The sequence below is a fragment of the Mauremys mutica genome, chromosome 2, assembly GCF_020497125.1.
Source record: "Mauremys mutica isolate MM-2020 ecotype Southern chromosome 2, ASM2049712v1, whole genome shotgun sequence".
Taxonomy (NCBI): domain Eukaryota; kingdom Metazoa; phylum Chordata; order Testudines; family Geoemydidae; genus Mauremys; species Mauremys mutica.
In genome coordinates this window covers 8,357,953-8,375,823 of record NC_059073.1, presented here as the reverse complement: position 1 = coordinate 8,375,823, position 17,871 = coordinate 8,357,953, and the positions used below count along the sequence as shown (strand labels likewise).

At 49.5% G+C, this 17,871-nt stretch overlaps 1 protein-coding gene across 2 annotated transcripts; it reads right to left on the bottom strand.

Annotated features, from left to right (window-relative positions):
* Positions 1–7,218: 7,218 nt before the first annotated feature.
* LOC123362493 (ly6/PLAUR domain-containing protein 2-like) lies at positions 7,219–17,871 on the bottom strand. 2 transcript variants are annotated; one of them, XM_045002834.1, is made up of 3 exons: positions 17,787–17,871; positions 8,958–9,077; positions 7,219–7,566 (listed from the first exon to the last, which is right to left on the bottom strand). In XM_045002834.1, exons 2-3 carry the CDS (start codon positions 9,040–9,042, stop codon positions 7,355–7,357), a joined length of 297 nt encoding a protein of 98 aa, XP_044858769.1. In that variant the 5' UTR covers positions 9,043–9,077; positions 17,787–17,871; the 3' UTR covers positions 7,219–7,354. The 2 variants fall into 2 exon arrangements, with proteins under 2 accessions (XP_044858769.1, XP_044858768.1); XM_045002833.1 differs by lacking the exon at positions 17,787–17,871 and adding an exon at positions 11,306–11,508.

Genomic DNA, 17,871 nt, shown 5'->3' with positions numbered 1-17,871 from the left:
AAATCTTTCACCGCCCCGGGACCCCACCTCCTCTTGAGACCCTCCCTTCTCCCATCCCCCACAGTGCTGTTGTGATTTTTTGTTTGTCTCTCTCCTCCGGTTGTTGTTGTTGTTTAATAAAATAATGGTTTTGGTTTGAAAGCATCTTTATTCCATTAATTGATAGTAAACAGAGCCCTGCAAAGCCACAGGCGGTTTTCTTAAACCTTCACAGTGCATCGTCTGCACCAATCACAATCACCTCCTAGCATTGCAAGCACTGCACTCCCGAGCATAGCAACAAAATTATTAGTGGCTTTCAGCTTCAGATTGCAGCCTCAAGGCATCCTTGATCCTTATGGCCCTGCGCTGGGCCCCTCTAATAGCCCTGCTCTCTGGCTGTTCAAATTCAGCCTCCAGGAGCTGAGCTGCTGCAGTCCAGCCCTGAGTGAAGCTTTCACAAATATTATGGTGCGTACAGCACACAAGCCAGCTATAAGCATAGGAATATTGTCATTGGCCATGTCCAGCCTCCCATATAGGCGGTACCAGCAGGCCTTTAAACAGCCAAAAGCGCACTCAACAGTCATTCTGCACTTGCTCAGCCTGCTGTTGAGCGGGTCCTTGCTGCTATCAAGGTGCCCCGGGTATGGCTTCATGAGCTACGGCATTAAGGAGTAGGCAGCGTCTCCCAGGATCACAATGGGCATTTCGACTTCCCCTATGGTGAAAGTCCCTGGGAAGAAAGTCTGGGAAGAAAGTCCCTGCTTGCAGCTTCCTGAACAGGCCAGTGTGCCGAAAGATGTGTGTGTCATGCACCTTTCCGGACCAGCCTGCGTTACTGTCTGTGAAATGCCCACGGTGATCCACAAGTGCCTGGAGAACCATTGAGAAATACCCCTTGCGATTAATGTACTCGGTGGCTAGGTGATCTGATGCCAGAATTGGAATATGCCTGCCAGCTATCACCCCTCCGCTGTCAGGGAAGCCCATTTGTGAAAAGCCATCCACAATGTCACACACCAGAGTCATGGTCTTTCAGAGCAGGATGCGATTAATGGCCCTGCACACTTCCGGCAACACATGTCGACTTTCCCACTCCGAACTGGTTAGTGACCCATTGGTAGCAGTCTGGAGTAGCCAGCTTCCACAGTGCACGTGCTCCTCCAAAGACAGGGCAGCTCTCATTCTCGTGTCCTTGCGCCGCAGGGCTGGGGCTAGCTCATCACTCAGTCCCATGAATGTGGCTTTTCTCATCCAGAATTCATCCCACCTCTCGTTTGGCCTCCAGCATAGCAACATAAGAATGGCCATACTGGGTCAGACCAATGGTCCATCTAGCCCAGTGTCCTGTCTTCTGGTGGTGGCCAGTGCAGTGTGTTAATACCCACCCTAGGGGCATCCTTGTGGATACAAGTTTACCAAAGCTTCAGCTCAGAACAAGCATGTTCATACTATGTTCAGTTTCCTTTCTATACAGATCAGGAGGCTTTGATCTGGAGTTCCCAGAAGCAAGTAATTAGATCACAATGGGCCACTTTCCTCAAGGCATATCTTCAAAGAGTTGGCTTTGGAGGGGAAGAATTTGCATTCCCCTCACCTCAGGGTATTTCCTAAGGAAATCCCCTTCACGGGTATTGTTCCAAAAAGACCTTTGAACTGCCGCATACCTCCAGAGATTGCATAAATCTTGTCATTCTGCTCAAGAAATTCCATGCAATCTCAATACACCACTATTTGCATTTGTAATACAGTGAACTCCAAAGGAGTAAACCCTAAGTCACTAAGGTTTAACTGAATTCAATAAAGTTTATCGTAAGTCCATAAGGTTTGTTCAGGATATTACAGGATACTGTCAGCCTGTCACCCAGACTCTCTGGACACTGCCATAACACCAATGATAACAAAAAGATATTGACAAACTGGAGGGAGTTCCCGCAAGTAAAGCATTTATGACGGAATGATTAGAAAGATAAGAAACTAGTTGTATCTAGCTTGTCAAAGTAGTGACAGCTCCATGGCTACTCTATAATTGCCTCTGGTCTTTGAGTGTGCAAACACCAAGGAGGGATTGGAATTACTTAATGAATATAAGAACAAAAGAACAGCCATACTGGGTCAGACCAATGGTTTTTCTAGCCCAGCATCCTGTCTCCTGATGGTGTCCGGTGCCAGGTGCTTCAGAGGGAAGAAACAGAACAGGGCAATTTGAAGTGATCTATTCCCTGACATCCTGTCCCAGCTTCTGGCAGTTCATAGAATCATAGAATATCAGGGTTGGAAGGGACCTCAGGAGGTATCTAGTCCCACCCCCTGCTCAAAGCAGGACCAATCCCAACTGCAAAATCCAAGCTCTATCAATCACCCTCCTGCATCATTTCTGCTCCCCTTTGCCCGAATTCCTGCTTCGCTCCTGAATCCCTTGGGTTTGTATTATGACCCTGCCTATTGGTTCCAGTTTTTGAAAATTTCCATGAGATCCCGTCCGAGTCTCCAGTTGTGCAACCACAAAGACATTACCCCTTCGCTGTGATCTTCCGGCTTGATACAATCTTTGCTGCCTTTTGCTCCATCCTCGCTGGGGCTGTAATCTCCCTGTGGTCTGGGGATGGGGATTGCCCAGGGAATTCTAGCTTGGGGGGAGAGGGGACACCTGCGGCAGTAACAGCCTCACCTCTGTCCTTTAAAGGGCTCGATTTGCGAGAGGAGGGGCAGGCTGGCATGTAGAATATCCTCAGTGCAAAGTGCAATAAGGACACACCCAGGCAGACCCTCAGAGCATCCTCTGCCGTGATGTCCGAGCCAGGTCTGGGCCTGGGGTGATTAGATGTGTCCAACAGGTTCAGGGTTTTATAAAAGGGGAGAAAATAATAAAATCTAAACCAGGCACCAGACCCCAGAGGCTCCATTAGGAACGTCCCCATTGCTACTGATTTTACCCAGAAGGCGCTCGTGTTCTTCAGTGAAGGGCAGCAGTTAAACAGCTTCAGATAAGCCAAGCGGTGGGTGTTCTGGAGACATGTCAAAGTACAGAAACAGCGCTAGACAGAATACAGGGCTGCTGTATAGAATCGCTCCACTATGCACCTGTACCTATTAGGGAGAGGCAGCAGGGTGTAGTGGTTAGAGCTGAGGTGGGCCTGGGTTCTATTCCTGACTGCTAGTGACCTTGGGCAAGTTGCTGCATGCCTCAGTTTGCCCATCTATAAACGGTGGATGAGAACCCCACAGCGTTGAGATCACCAAATGGACTTAGACACGAGCTATATTAATGCTGCAAAGGAATATTATGAGATTTGCATGTAAACACCACTTAGCTCAGTGGGAAACGTGTTGCATGAGCTGTGGCGTGCAAGCGGGAAGTTAAGTGTGCAAAAGAGCACGTGCAGAGAACTGCCACTTGCACTGATGCTGCAGGTGCATTTCTGAACATAATTCTTTTTTCTGTGCAATTTTGCAGACCGGACTCCTCAACTGAGCATTTTAACTGCACACCTCAGAAAAGGAGGTCTATTTGGTATATCTCATTTTAAATCAGTATTTCCCAAAGCCTGGGGAACAAACTGAAGCTCTTGCCAAGGATGCAGTATGGAGAGACCTCTATTGTTTTCCAGAGTCAGTTTTCATTTTAGTCAAAACATAATTAGTCTTATGGCTGTGAAAAAAACCTTCAAAATGTGACACAAGTTTAACTGATGCAGCAACGTCTGCCTGAGTTTGCAGAGTGCCTGAAACAATAGCTTTCAATGAGTGCTATTAGATGCCAGAGATGCTATTTTAACTCCCATTTTATTCATTATTTCACTGCTCATCAAAGCAGGTAAGAAAGGAGAGGAAGGATGATATTATGATGGTCTACACCAATATTTCCCAAATTAGGGGCATGAAGGAACACAGAAGATGTATACAAATTGAGAAATTTTGACCTTTTTTCAGAAGGACAAATTTGGTTTTATTTTCCTGAAGGGGGCTTAGCTTTTAATAGTTTCAGAAATGTGGCCTTAAATTATCATGTTTCATAAGCTTATAAGTAGAAGTGGACAGGAAATGGTTTTCCCATCATGTGAAATTTTTCAAGGTATCAAAAAAACTTCCTGTCCTGCATCAGGAAGGAATGTCAAAATCTCAGAAAATTTCATGTACCAAAAATCTGAAAATGATTTTGTTTTGGGTCAATCAAAACGTTTTGTGTCAATAATTTCAAAGCATTTCATTTTGATTGCAACCATTTTTTTCTTGGCGTCTAAATTTATTAAAATAGTTAAACTAAAATTCGCTTTGACGCAACAAACCCAGAATTTCTAGTTCAATAATGTCAAAACAGGATGTTTTTACAATTTCAAAACTTTCTTTCCAAAATAGTTGGAGGTGGGAGATTCGCGAAAACCAATCCCATTTTGTGAAGTTTCACAAATCAGCGTTTTGGGGGTGAAAAAACAATTTGTCGAAAAATTCCCAACCGGCTCTTTTCACAAGTGATTTTTTGAACAGGAACACCTGACTCAGAGGACATAAATCCTGCTGCTGTCACAGACTCTTGTGAACATAAGAACGGCCATACTGAGGCAGACCAATGGTCCATCTAAACCAGGATCCTGTATTCCGACAGTGGCCAATGCCAAGTGCTTCAGAGAGAATGAACAGAACAGGGAATCATCGAGTAATCTATCGCCTGTCATCCACTTCCAGCTTCTGGCAAACACGCTAGGGACACTCAGAGCATGGGGCTGCATCCCTAACTAGGGTCACATGCATCTGACGAAGTGGGTATTCACCCATGAAAGCTCATGCTCCAAAACTTCTGTTAGTCTATAAGGTGCCACAGGACTCTTTGCTGCTTTAACACTTCCTTAGTCACTTTCTCCACACCAGTCAAGGTTTTATAGACCTCTGTTATATCCCCTCTTCATCGTCCCTTTTCCAAGCTGAAAAGTCCCAGACTTGTGCCTCTCAGGTTACCCTACCAAGGCTGTCTCTTGATCCTGCTGTCTCTCCCCTATCTGTTTCTTACAAGCACCATGATCCACTCATGGACGTTCTCCTGCACTGGAAAGCTGAAAGGTCAGCAACATTGAAGTTAGACAAACTGGAAGCATGCCAGTTTCCTGGGTGCTCCTTACACTAAGCCCTGGTCTACACTGGGCGGGGCGGGCGGGGGGGTGTCGACCTAAAATACGCCGACTTCAGCTACGTGAATAGCGTAACTAAGGTTGGCGTATCTTGGGTCAACTTACCTGGCTGTGAGGACGGCGGTGAGTCGCTTGCTGCCACTCCCCTATTGACTCCACTTCCGCCTCTTGCAAACTGGAGTTCCGAAGTCGATGGGGAGCGCGATCGGGGGATCGATTTTATCGTGCCTACACTAGACATGATAAATTGATCCCCGATAGATCGATCACTACCCACCAGACCTACCCTGAGACTCACTAGGGAGATACATGATGACTGAGCAATAAGTGCCCCCTCTGCATGGTGTTTCTCAATTTCTGGAGCTTCCTCTTGTTTCCTGGCTGGATCTGTCCATTCTCACAATCAGTCTGGCCTGTTTCCATCCCTTCTGCCCAACTCTCCCATTATTTACTGAATCTTCTCTGGGAATGAAGCCTCCCTCCCTGGGGATAATATTATTAATTTATTATTGTCATTCCTCCACTGTGTGAGGCGCTGTACAATTTATAGGTGCCATCCTTCCCAGGGCAGCATTCACCAGGGGGGAAATTCACCCCATGCAGAGAAGCCAGAACAATGTCTAACCACCACTCGAGTCCCCCATAGACTTCAATCGGACTCAAGTTGTGCCTCGCCCTTGGGCAGGCTCGCAGCACAAGGATGAATGTCACCTAGCAGATGGGCCATGGCAGTGCAGACTTTCCCTCAGCCCTTAACTGGAGGGAACTCCTCTGGAGTGAAAGGGGTGTGCACCGACCAACCCACGAGCGTCAATGCAGGGCACTGCCACTGGCTCATGAGTTAATGCGATCCATTGCCATTGCTTTATTTTGAAGCCCATCATTCATGCCTGCTCTTTCCTCACCACGTACTAAGGAATTAAATAACTGTTCCCAATAAATTGGGGAGGGAGGAGAGGCCAGGGAAAGGGACCTTTTTCAATGGATACTTGACATTAACGGGGAGGGATAGCTCAGTGGTTTGAGCATTGGCTTGCTAAACCCAGGGTTGTGAGTTCAATCCTTGAGGGGGCCATTTAGAGAGCTGGGGTAAAAATCTGTCTGGGTCCTGCTTTGGTCCTGCTTTGAGCAGGGGGTTGGACTAAATACTTCCTGAGGTCCTTTCCAACCCTGAGATGGTAGGAAGCTATTAGAGAAGGCAAGGCATCAGCTGCAGGGGAGAAGGCTCTTGTCCCACCAGCTCTGTTGAGAGGACAGATGAGGTCAGAGCTAAGGGACTGGGAGGGAGCAGAGATGGAGATAAAGAAAGAGACAACAATGTCAGGCATTCCCAAACCAGACTCTGAAATAAAGCCCTGATTCAGCAAAGCACTTAACCGCATTGCTTAAGTCCCACAAAGTCTTATGCACGCGCTGCAGAGTGCGCAGCTTAGAACTGAGATGGAACTCCCTTCACTTGTTGCCTAAATAGCATTTCAAGCCAGAATTGAAGGTCAAAAAGGAATCCTCTAGTAGATTTCAGCAGAGAAAAGTTGACCTATAAATAACTTTAATTATTACAGTTGATTAAGCAATTAATTCCTGCTCATTATTATTCCTCTTAAACAGGGACACAAAAGCACAGAAGAATTTCACCCACCTAGATCAGATCATTGACACATCAAGTCTAGACTCCTGCCATGTCCTTCAGAGCTAGGCCAAAGACCCCCTTACTCATCATGCACTGAGAATGAAATTTACTCTGTGTAAAGGGCCAGCACAAAAGCTACCGTGCTGAGGGGTTGCACTGGCTCACTGCATTCAGGTGAATTTCACCCCAGACTGGTTGTTTAGCAATGATGTCTGTAGAACAGGGGCGTGTGAAATAGCCATTTGCTAGGGGTGTTGGTCACAATGGTCATGCACTTAATTCGAATAGTTCGGCCTTGAGTAACTGGGTGTGCCGTGGTATTTTCCGCAACTAATTGACACAACAAAGACATTCCACTACAGATTAGCATTGAATTTAATTTAGCAAGGAGCTGGTAGAAACTGGGCATTCCTGAGCCAGGTCCCTTTATCGACAGGGACAGGAATGCAGAGATAACATCTTTCCAAGAGGCCAGCGTGTCTAAGAAAGTGAGGAAGCATCTTCCTACAAGTGTCCAAGGCCACCCATTGGGAATGCAGATGGCAAGCGCAGCCAAGAGGGGCTTGTGGCTTGTTGGGTGGTGCTCCGGGAGTAAAGGCTTCACCTGCCTGGCTCCTCACAGCCCAGTTCTGAGGAGGACGCACAGGAAACTAGCTGAAATCCCCATCACCACGTAGCTGATTTGTATGCTGACCGCCCCATCCACGTTGCACAAGTCAGAGTTACAGCAGAAGGTGGGGCGAGAGCTCCCGATGTCATCCACGTCGGACGGGATGCATTTCTGAGCACACGACTTGATGACGGTTGAGTCGCCCACGAAGGGGTAAACTACAACATTTCAAAGCAAGAGAGAAGAAAAGGGTATTAAAGGGAGGATTGGGGTGGGGGCAAGTTCCAGCCCTGTGGGGAGCACTGAACATCTATCCCATTGGATTCCAGCTCCAATTCCAAAAAGCTTCAGGGGTTGGATTAGCTGGGAGCTAAAACAAACCAACCTTTTGCTGGTCTCCTATGTAGAGAATGCCCTACATACGTTCCTTGGGGGTCTATCTCTGGCTCTCTGGGCGCTGACCCATCTCTGGTGTCCTTCCTGCGTGTCTCCCTCTGGCTCCGTGAACGTACACCACTAGGTCAGCCACAAGCTAAGCAGGGATACCTGGCGCATGCCCCTGGCTTTACCTAAGCCTGGGTGCATTGTGTGTCACCTGTCTCCCTGCAGATACGACATCCCATCTCTAATCGCTGCCAATCCTAGCGCAGCAGGTATCCCTGTGCCCCATCTCCTCTCTCTGGAAAAGTGTCTCCTTACTAGGCAAAGCTCAGCTATGGGCCAATGCAGGCCCCGTCCGGAGAGGTGCCAAGAATGCTCTGAAGTCACGGGGTCCAGTTTAGGCTCCTAAGAGCCCAGTGATTCAGGCACCCACCAGGGAGGTGGGAGACGTAGGCTCCAGTCCACCAGCTCCCGTCACTCTTTCATTATTTATCCACAACAGGGGAGATTGACGCTGTCCCTGTTGGGATGCCCCAGAGCTCAGGGGTTAGAGCATCGTCTGAGAGGTGGGAGACCTTTCTCCCCTGGTGGCAGAGAGGGGAATTGAACCTGGGTCTCCCATATGCCCAGGCAAGTGCTCTAACCACCTGATGCTTTGTGTGGCACAGAGCAGGCACCTAACCCATTCCTGCAAGAACCACCCCCCCCCCCCCCGAGCCTAAGCTGCAGTTGGTTCCCATTTGCAAATCACTAGCAGACAGAGATGCCTCCCTGCCCCTGTTGCTGAGAGGGGTGGGACTTAGCAAATCAGCCTCTCCCATTGGCTAGAGGTGTGTCCCCACCTAGCGTGCCGGCTTTTGTGAATCGCAGTCTAAGGTGGCTGTCTCTCCCTATTCATTGTACAGGAGCCTAGGTCCCTAACTCAGGCTTCGTGGCTCCCAGGACTGTTCCTGTGATTTGCCAGGGCACTAAAAGTTACGCGCCGTGATGCTGAGCGTAACAATGCCTAAGTGCCTGTGTGGATCTGGACCTCACCCAACGTGAGTCCAACTGAGTCAATGGCAGAGCCAAGACTAGGATCCACTGCTCCCAAGTACCCGTGTTGCAGCCTGGGTCCATCGCTAGCAATCCCAGGGGAACTCTGATCCCTGGGGTTGGGGCTGGATGGACGTTCTTCCCTTCCCTACATTTGAGCACAGGCTTCTCCCTCCGGGAGTCTCTTCCTTACCTTCCTCTCGGGAGTACATTACTGTCTTGCACACAACGTCATCCGTGGAGCAGTTGCTGATGGTCATGCATAGGGAGGCGCTCATCGGCTCCAGGCATGTGTAACACTGCAAGGCGTGGGCTGCAAAGAGGAACAAAACGGGGTTGCAAAATGGGGAGCAACAGGTGCTGTCTGCCCTTCCAGATCACCCCTGTTAGGGCAACCACTAGCGCCTCTAGTTAGCGCCACTCCCCTAAGGTAGTTCTCAGAATGTGGTGCCGCAGGACCCGGCAGTTCCCTAGACATCTTGTCTGATGTATGGAGGGGCATGCTGCAAAATCCACATGCCATGTCTTCGGTGTCACGCCAGGCTACTCTTAAACTGCCTCCAGGCATGCGGGTATCAGAGGTTAATCCAGCCCTTGGAGAGCATCATTTCGAAGAGGTTTGTCTGTCGGCTGTGTAACAATTAGCTAATCCGACCTGTCTCACACAGTTATCCGAGGGGCAGAAACCTCAGCCAGCTAACCAGATCCAGAATAATGGAGAGGCTGAAGTGATTTACACAGAGATCATTCCACTGGTGGGCTGGTCACTCCTGAGGCCTGATTGTGATTTAGATTTACACTAGAGTCCCTGTGCTCATCCCCTTTATAGCTCCAGAGCAGTTGCCAACTCTCGCGTGGTAAATAAGCCCCCCGACTTTCACACTAAGCCAAAAATCAAGCTAATCCCATTTCAAAACAAGGCCAGGACAAGCCAATCCCTAAGATCCCCAACGCTCTGTGCCTCGATCCCCCCCGGCGTGCAGTCTGGGACTGGGGGGGGCCAGCTGTGCACCCCTGACTCTCTCCCCCCATTGCCCCGGCTTGCCGGGAGCCGATCAAAAAAAAAGAAAAAAAAAGACGCTACAAGCCAACAAGCAACTCACAAACCAATTCAGCCAAAAACAAGCCCAATTTCTGTGTTTTTTTTCACGGGTTTGGCATGTCTGCACCAGAGTGGTGTAAAGACACCTTATAAATAGCATAAAGGAGCCTTCTTGTAAGTGAGAATCAGACCCTCAGCCTATAAGCTCTTTGGGTCAGGGGCTGGTTCTATTTTGCACTTTCTCCAGTGCTAAGCAGTGGTCAGCGCTGACCACAGAAGCATCCTTGGGGCAGCTGGGTAAGATCTCATTGTGGAGAGCTAGAATAGGCCCATGGGATTTGCGTGGGCCTGAGGGAAGTCAGGCCGGCCCCAGGCTAGGACTATTCGGTGCTGAGCCGTTTGTTCCGCATCCAAAAGTGGGTCTCACATTATTTAAAAAAGTTAAACATTTAAACACAGGACAAGTATTATACCAGAAGCAAGTCCTTCGACCAGGAGGAAACAACTCTGGAAAGCACTTGCTAGATAAACTTCCTCTAAGGAGAAGGGCCCTCTGAAAACCAACCAACCAACCAAGCCCCCAGCTTCTAACCTGAGGCTTTTATAAATGAGGGCAGAGCCCAAACAACCTGAAGGGAAGCTAATTCCACCCCAGTTAGACCCGCCAAAAGATCCCTTAGAAAACTGGACCCAGCTGCTCCCTCAGGCTTTCTAATGTAGAGGTGGTCACTCTGCAGTGCTTACTGTGCTCTGGCTGTTCTCTTTGACAATTAAATTATACAGCTCCCGTATTTAGCAAAGCACTAAACTCAGCATTAGAGCAGTAGCTCTGCCAGTGGCCTTCATTTCTACCCTCTTAGCTACCAGCGGAGTAAACACGACAGGATTTTCCTTTCTCTGAGTCAGTAACGGGGAAGTATATAGGGATCTTAATAGCAATAAGATTTAGGCCCTGACAGCGTGCACCGTACGTTTAAATTAATGTCCTTTGGGTTAGCAAGATGTCATCAAATATTGGTGGCTAAGCTAACGACTAGTGTATTGTTATTGTTTTATTTGTAAAGGGGCCCTGTCTGACCAGACGCTCAGGGTGCTGTGCAGTTTAGAGCATGGTTGGAAATGGAATGAAATAATCCTATGAAAATAGATACAGCCAAATAATGGGGCTTTATTGAAAAAGGGGGAAAGGTCCTCCAGAGAGACCCACAGATTAAAACATCTGGAATCAGCTAGGGTGGGAGCTGTAAAGCCACTCCTCTCTCTGAACAGGAGAGAGACTGAACCCTAACTGTTCATAGAAAACACATAACAGTCACGGGTAGAGGCAACAAAAGTCACTATTGAACACACAGCATCAAACTGGCATGAGCTCTGACCAGCTTTGCCCACCTTAGCTTAGACAGTGATGGATCATCCATCGCTTGTCTCTGCATTGGGTGCTTGGACAGCAGGATGGGTGGCATCTTAGAAAATACCTGCAACATGTAGATTTTACTCACGTCAAGTAGACAAGGGCCGATACAGCTAGTTATTGCGGTGTCCTCCACATTAACACAAGGTGAGCTTGTGTTAAACAAATAAACACCTTTCTTCTTAGCATATTATTCACCTAACAAAGCAAAGTCTGCTCCTAGCTACCACATGCTGCTCCCTGCTCTGCTCAGCATTCAGATCTCAGGCAGCTCTCTGCTGGATCAGCATTCAGATCCGGCTGTGTTGTTCTATGAAGGCTGGCCATTTGAACGCTCCAACCACACCCAGCATCCTTAGGTAACAATAGCAGCTGGTCCCCACAGTTATACCCCGTTGTCGTGTCATTTCTGTAAATGATGGGCCAAGATACTGTCATCACATGTAAGCCCAGAGCTCACACTGACTTCGATGGGAGACATCTGCTCACATCCACAGGCAGAAATTGACACTGTTGCTGTTTTCTTTAAAGACGTGTGGCTTGATGGATGATCATCTGAGGATGATTTCTATACTAACTAGAACTGGGCAAATACTGCCAAAAATATTCATGAACATTCACTGGAATAAGCAACAAAGAGTCCTGTGGCACCTTATAGACTAACAGACATATTGGAGCATGAGCTTTCATGAGTAAATACCAACTTCCTCAGCGTCTGACGAAGTGGGAATTCACCCATGAAAGCTTATGCTCCAATATGTCTATAAGATGCCACAGGACTCTTTGTTGCTTTTTACAGATCCAGACTAACACGGCTACCCCTCTGATATTATTCATTGGACTAAAACCCACGGATTTAGAATTCGCAACCCTTTTTCTGTTCAAATATTGTATTCTATTTTGCTGAAATGCTTGTTTCTGGAAAGCAAAATTATTATTGAAGTGACAAGTATCAGAGGTGAGTCAATAATGATGCCTGGGATGCATATGAAGGGACGTGGCCTGAAGAAGACAAACTTGAAATCTCTTTGCATCCCTTCCTTCTGTTTATAGAAGTTCAGGGACCTGAGATCATACCAGAAACCCAGTGTTACAGGTTATAGTAGTGACTATTCGAAACAACACATTTCTCCCAGAAGTGCCCAGATGCTGCTGGCATGTCTCTGGGTGCTCCTGGCGGGGACGGGAAATCGGCCAATGGGAGTTGCGGGGGCGGTGATTGTGGGGGCAGTGCTTGCAGGCATGGGCAGCACACAGAGATCCGCTGCCCCCCTCCCCCCACGGGGCGTGCAGAGACGTGCCAGCAGCAGCCGCTTCCGGTAACGGCATGGGGCCACAGCATGCAGGCAGCCTGCCTGAGCCCTGCTGCGCCACCGGCCGGGAGCTGCCTGTGGTAAGTGCCTCCCGGTCAGAACCTGCACCTCGCACGCTCTCCTGCACCCCAACACTCTGCAGCAGCCCAGAGCCCCCTCCTGTACCCAAACTCCCTCCCAGACCCTGCACCCTCTCCATTAATACAGTAGAAATGTGCAGCCCATGACAACTTACCAAAACTTCTGGCATGGCCCCCCCGGGGAAATTATTTCCCACCCCTGCTCTACCGCATGAGCTAAAAGCCAACAGGCTGTAGAGCAGACTCATTTTATCTCTCTCTAAGTGGTCTCGATGCCACTATATGGGACAGAACACCACACCCAGGAGGCTGTGGGTTACACAAGCTTAAAGTGTCTGCATGGAAACCTCCCGTGTTTGTTTGATGGATTGGCACAGGCACCCTGTAATCCTTCCAGACTGCACAGCTGTGCAAGTGAAGACGTGAACCTGTTCTTAAATACCACTCACAGTGCAGATGCCCCAAAGACATGGGGGGTGCCATGCATTGTCATGGGTAAAAACCGATTGAGACTTTTGACCTGCATTGCGGCAGTAGGTCAATCTCTAGCTCCATGCAATAAAAAAACCCCAACAAACCCCCAAAACAACACACACACACACACCCCTAGGAACTTTTTGAAAAAGGGCTAGGGAGGGAGTTTATATCTGCAGAACCCCTTCCTCAATTGACCTCAAATTTGGGTCAGTAGCCCTACTTTTCACTTCCAGGAGGCACAGCAAATTTCAAGAAAATCCATGCAAGCATGCAGATTTTAGAGCACTGAGAAGCACTGTCCTTTAAACAGGAAGACGAGACCCTGGAGAGGAAGGGCTCCTCTGCACCTCCACCTGCAGCCCAGGCACCTCTGAAAGGTGTGAAGTGGCCCTTTCCCTCTCAATGGGATGGTCTCTGCTGATCTCGCCAGGGAGATGATACAACCTGCAACACTAGCTCTGAGGCATGGGAACGGCTCCATTCCTTCTCAGTGGCTGTTCCCTTCCCCCTCCTGAGTGCTTTAAGGCCAGCGATATGCATGAAGGATGCCTGTCCTCAGCTCCCCACCCAAAGGGGCAGGGCTCCCCCGGATCCTGGGTCACATTGGGGGCCTCCCCAAAGGGCAAGCCCACCCCAAGCCAGGTCACCTGAGCGGGGCAGGGGCAAGAGCCCAGCTCCTGTAGAGGGGCACATGCCCCCCATCCTGGCACACACACAGAGGGCAGCGAGCGGGGCGCCGAGACCCCCAGCGGGGCAAGGTTCCCATGTCCCGGCTCATATGAGCAGGGGAGGGAGAGGGAGGGGTTCAGATGCCCCTAGAGGGGCGAGAGCCCCCCAGGTCTGGGCACACACATGGAGGAGGAGACTGTGAGGCTGACAGGTGCCCTCCTGCCCCTATTCTCCCCCAATTCCCTGCCACTCACCCCCTTGTCCCCCTTCCCACTGTCCCACCCCATCACACTCTCCCTAAGCCCCATGCCGCCCTCACCTGAGACCTCAAACTCTCCCCTCCCCTCCCCTTCCACCCGTCCCCATTTAGCCCCCTCATCATCATCCCCCTCCCCTCACTGAAGCCCCAAACCCCTCTTCCCCCGGTCTCCCCACCCCCTAATACTCCTCCCTGCCCGGGAAGCAGTCACAGATCTAATTTCCTTGCCTGCCCTCAAACAACAACATGGAGAAGGAACGCAAACAAAGAGAGCCAAAATGAGGGGCTACCCAGGAAAGAGGGAGGGGGCAAAAGAGAGGGGACGTACAGATAGGGGAGGAGGAACTTAACGGGAGGGACACACATACACAAAGGGGGGGCCAGCACTGGGGGGGACGCACAGAAAACCAGGGCCACAAATGGGAGACACTTTTGCCGTAGTGGGGATGGGGGTGCCAAGTGGAGGGGGCGAGCCAGAACGGGGGAGGGAGAAATAGGCTGTCAGGAGTAAGAGAAACAGGGGACCTTGTAGGGTGGGAGAAAGGACTGAGAAGGTCCATGACCCCGGAAGGGCGGATAGAGATGATGAAAGCTCAATGGCTTCTCTGAGAGACGCAGGAGGGGAGGGAACTGGACTCTCCTCCTTCCCCTGAGCCCACTGCGGGAGGAGGAAGGGAGTGAAGAGGAAGGCTCCTGGGACACAATATGGTGGCTCCTGTTAGTCTGGATAAGAACAGATGGAAATCTCCAGCCATCAGCAGGGTGGCCCCGGCTGCCGTACAGATGCTACATGACTTTCCCTGACAGGAAGGAGTTCTCGCTCGAGGCATTCCCGCTCACTGAAGTCCTGAGGGTTTCATCTCTCCCAGGCTGGGATCTGGGCCATAATGCCCCTGAACATTACACCGATCAGGGCTTGCCTAGCCATCACCACAAAAAAGTGGCCATTGTGTCCTTGTCACAATGAAGCAGAGAAGACCAGATGCAGGCCGCGCTTGTGGTTCCTGGGTAGCCGGCAGCCCCCGAGGAGAGCAGAGAACAGGGACTGTCGCACATTCAGTCACAATGTGGCTTGCATAAGGTTGTTTGTTTCCTATGTGGGGGGGAATGAGGGAATCGCTGCTCTGTGCCCCGTGGTAACCCAGGCATCATCTTGAGCTGGATGGAGATGGCAGCATAGCGAGGCAGCCCTTAGAAGAACATGCTTGACCTGAACGGGAGTTGGATTGTGTCAACTCAAGTCCTTGTGCGGGCTCACATCGGACTTTTCCCCCACCCAACCAGACACAATAGCAGTTCCTGCTTGGCCACCCACCCTGACCGACAGGGACTGTGCTCTCATAACCCATCCCTGGTGGCACAGGCAACCCTGATAGGGAGGTGGCAAGAAGAACAGGCTGCTGGTGCATCCAGTGACATGCAATGGAATGATGTGAATCAAAGAGAAATGCCAGCAGGCCATCTTGAAAACCACCGTAAGGCCTGGGTACAGTTAGGGAGACATGGGGGAGCTGCCCCCCAAATTGCAAGCCTCGGGCAGGTGCAGAATTCCCTCCTCCCTCCCTGTGTATGGCCCCATTGGCCTGACTGAAGCTGCCTCCTCCCCAAATATAAAACTCAAACTACACCTATGCTGAGGTCTCTTGTTCTGGGGAACAGCCTCCAGACGGCAGTGGTGCGAATCAGTCCCGCCGGGGGACCTTGACTGGGTGGCCGAGCCCATCCTTTCCATCTCTAAGTGCCCAGGTGTCTATGAATCACACGCGGTGCATGAAACAAGCCGCTGGAGAAGACAGCTGAAGCAGAGCGTGTAAAGGAGTGTAGAGACTCCTGGGTTTGTGTCAGGCGAGAACAACACCAGCCCGTGGGAACAAGATAGAGCAACAAACCCTCTAAAGCATCAGGCCTCATGGCAAAGGCAGAGCCAAGAGCAGATGAAAGAAATCACACATAAAGCCAAGTAATATCTATCAGTGGAGAGACATCCATTGGTAGCTGCTAAAAGTCTCTATCCTGGGTTAGGGATCCCAGCCTGAAACTTACTATTTTTGTAAGAGACGCTCTGAAACATCTGGGCAGGCTGCAAAGACCACTTCTGTCACATCAGGCCATGACCCATGACTTGAATTCTAGGTTCCCACAGGGACAGATCTTTCTGCAGTTGAAGTCAATGACATTTTGTCACAGATGTCCCTTCATTCACCCTTCCTACCCCACCACAAAATCAGGGCTTGGTTAATAAAGCAGAATCTTACCTAGCTCCACGCACACAAGGGCAGCCAGCAGAACAGACAGAAGCCCCTTCATCTTGAGCAGCGCCTTGCAGCCTGGAGCTCCTCGCAGGTAGCTTTATCAATGCACCCTCTGGGTGGGTTTTTCCTTTTACTAATTCTGACCATTTCTTTCCCCCCTCCCACCCAGAGATCCAGCTGTACTGGAAAAGCAAGTCTGAGTCATAAAGGGATTAAATCTCTAATTACAGGGCCCCACCTCCCGCTTTGCTGTACATTTTTTTTTAGATTTTTCGTGCTGCTTGGGAAAGACAATAAGGGGTTGAATGGCAGACAATAGCTAAACTAATTATGCAGCAAAGAATCCTGTGGCACCTTATAGACTAACAGACGTTTTGCAGCATGAGCTTTCGTGGGTGAATACCCACTTCTTCGGATGCAAGATTCACCCACGAAAGCTCATGCTGCAAAACGTCTGTTAGTCTATAAGGTGCCACAGGATTCTTTGCTGCTTCTACAGAACCAGACTAACACGGCTACCCCTCTGATACTAAACTAATTATGTCCACCTTCTTTGCAACAAGGTGTGATCCCCATTCATCCCCTGGTTCTTCACAACAAAGTGCGTGTTATCTAATCCCAGGCATCTCCAACTTCCTCTGGGCCTTGTTGACATTTCTTTAGCAATTAGTGGCACCTGAGCAGTTTCTGTAATGACAGATGGGACTTTTAAGAGGCAGTGGCAGCAGCTCTTAAGAGATTTCCCTCCCCACTTTTTGCCCTTGAGAAGTGGCAGACCATGTGAGACCAGCAAGGGGCATGGGGGCCATGGTAATAGCTGGTGAAATTCGAACCCTTTTCCATGTTGAGCCTCCAAAATACACTCAAAGGACCTCTGTGCAGATGCTAATTTGCGCTCACAAAAATCTGTACCTAGAATTCTGCAACTAATTGCAGCTGCAGATCTCAACGCTTGGGCATCTGGCTGGGGCATGGGGGCAAAAATTGCATCCATGGCATTGGAGAGAGGAGTGAGAGACTCGTTTAAAAATGAGGACCCAAAATCTCCTTTGGCCTGGAGGGGTGGGAGGAGAAAATGGGTGTCCATCCGACATAAAGGTTGTAACTTGATTCGCTGCCCAGAGTCACAGATTGCTAATGATTCCCAAAACGGGACCTGAACTCAGTGCCTTACGCCTCAGGGATGCTGGATGTGGCTGAAATGAGGAGGACTGAACTTTGATTTTTTTTGTAAACCACAGCTGATACCAACGTCTTTGACACCTCATCCTTCAACAGAAACTTTGAGAACCCAACTGTCAACTGTTAACTCACATTGGGTCTGATAAAAAAGACGAGGCTATGAAATGCCTTTAGTATCAGGTACAAATAATATTCATACCATTAACATAAAATCATCTAGTGCAGAATGCAGAGGCCTACAGGTAAAGGGAGTATCTTCTCCTGAGCGTATTCAATTGATCTGCACTGGCTGCCTTTGGGTTTCCAGGGGCAGTTTAAAGTGTTGGGTTGTACTTACCAAACCTAATTGAGAGACTACCACTCTCCCCTGTCTTCTCAGCTAGTTCTGCCTTTTCTATGTCTATCTTGTGCCTTCATTGTAT

Bases quoted from the DNA above. Each gene is read 5' to 3' on its own strand.
- LOC123362493 (XM_045002834.1), bottom strand. From the start codon at position 9,042: ATGAGCGCCTCCCTATGCATGACCATCAGCAACTGCTCCACGGATGAC. The intron at 7,567-8,957 runs GTAAGGAAGAGA...GAAATGTTGTAG, and splicing joins AATGTACTCCCGAGAGGAAG to TTTACCCCTTCGTGGGCGAC.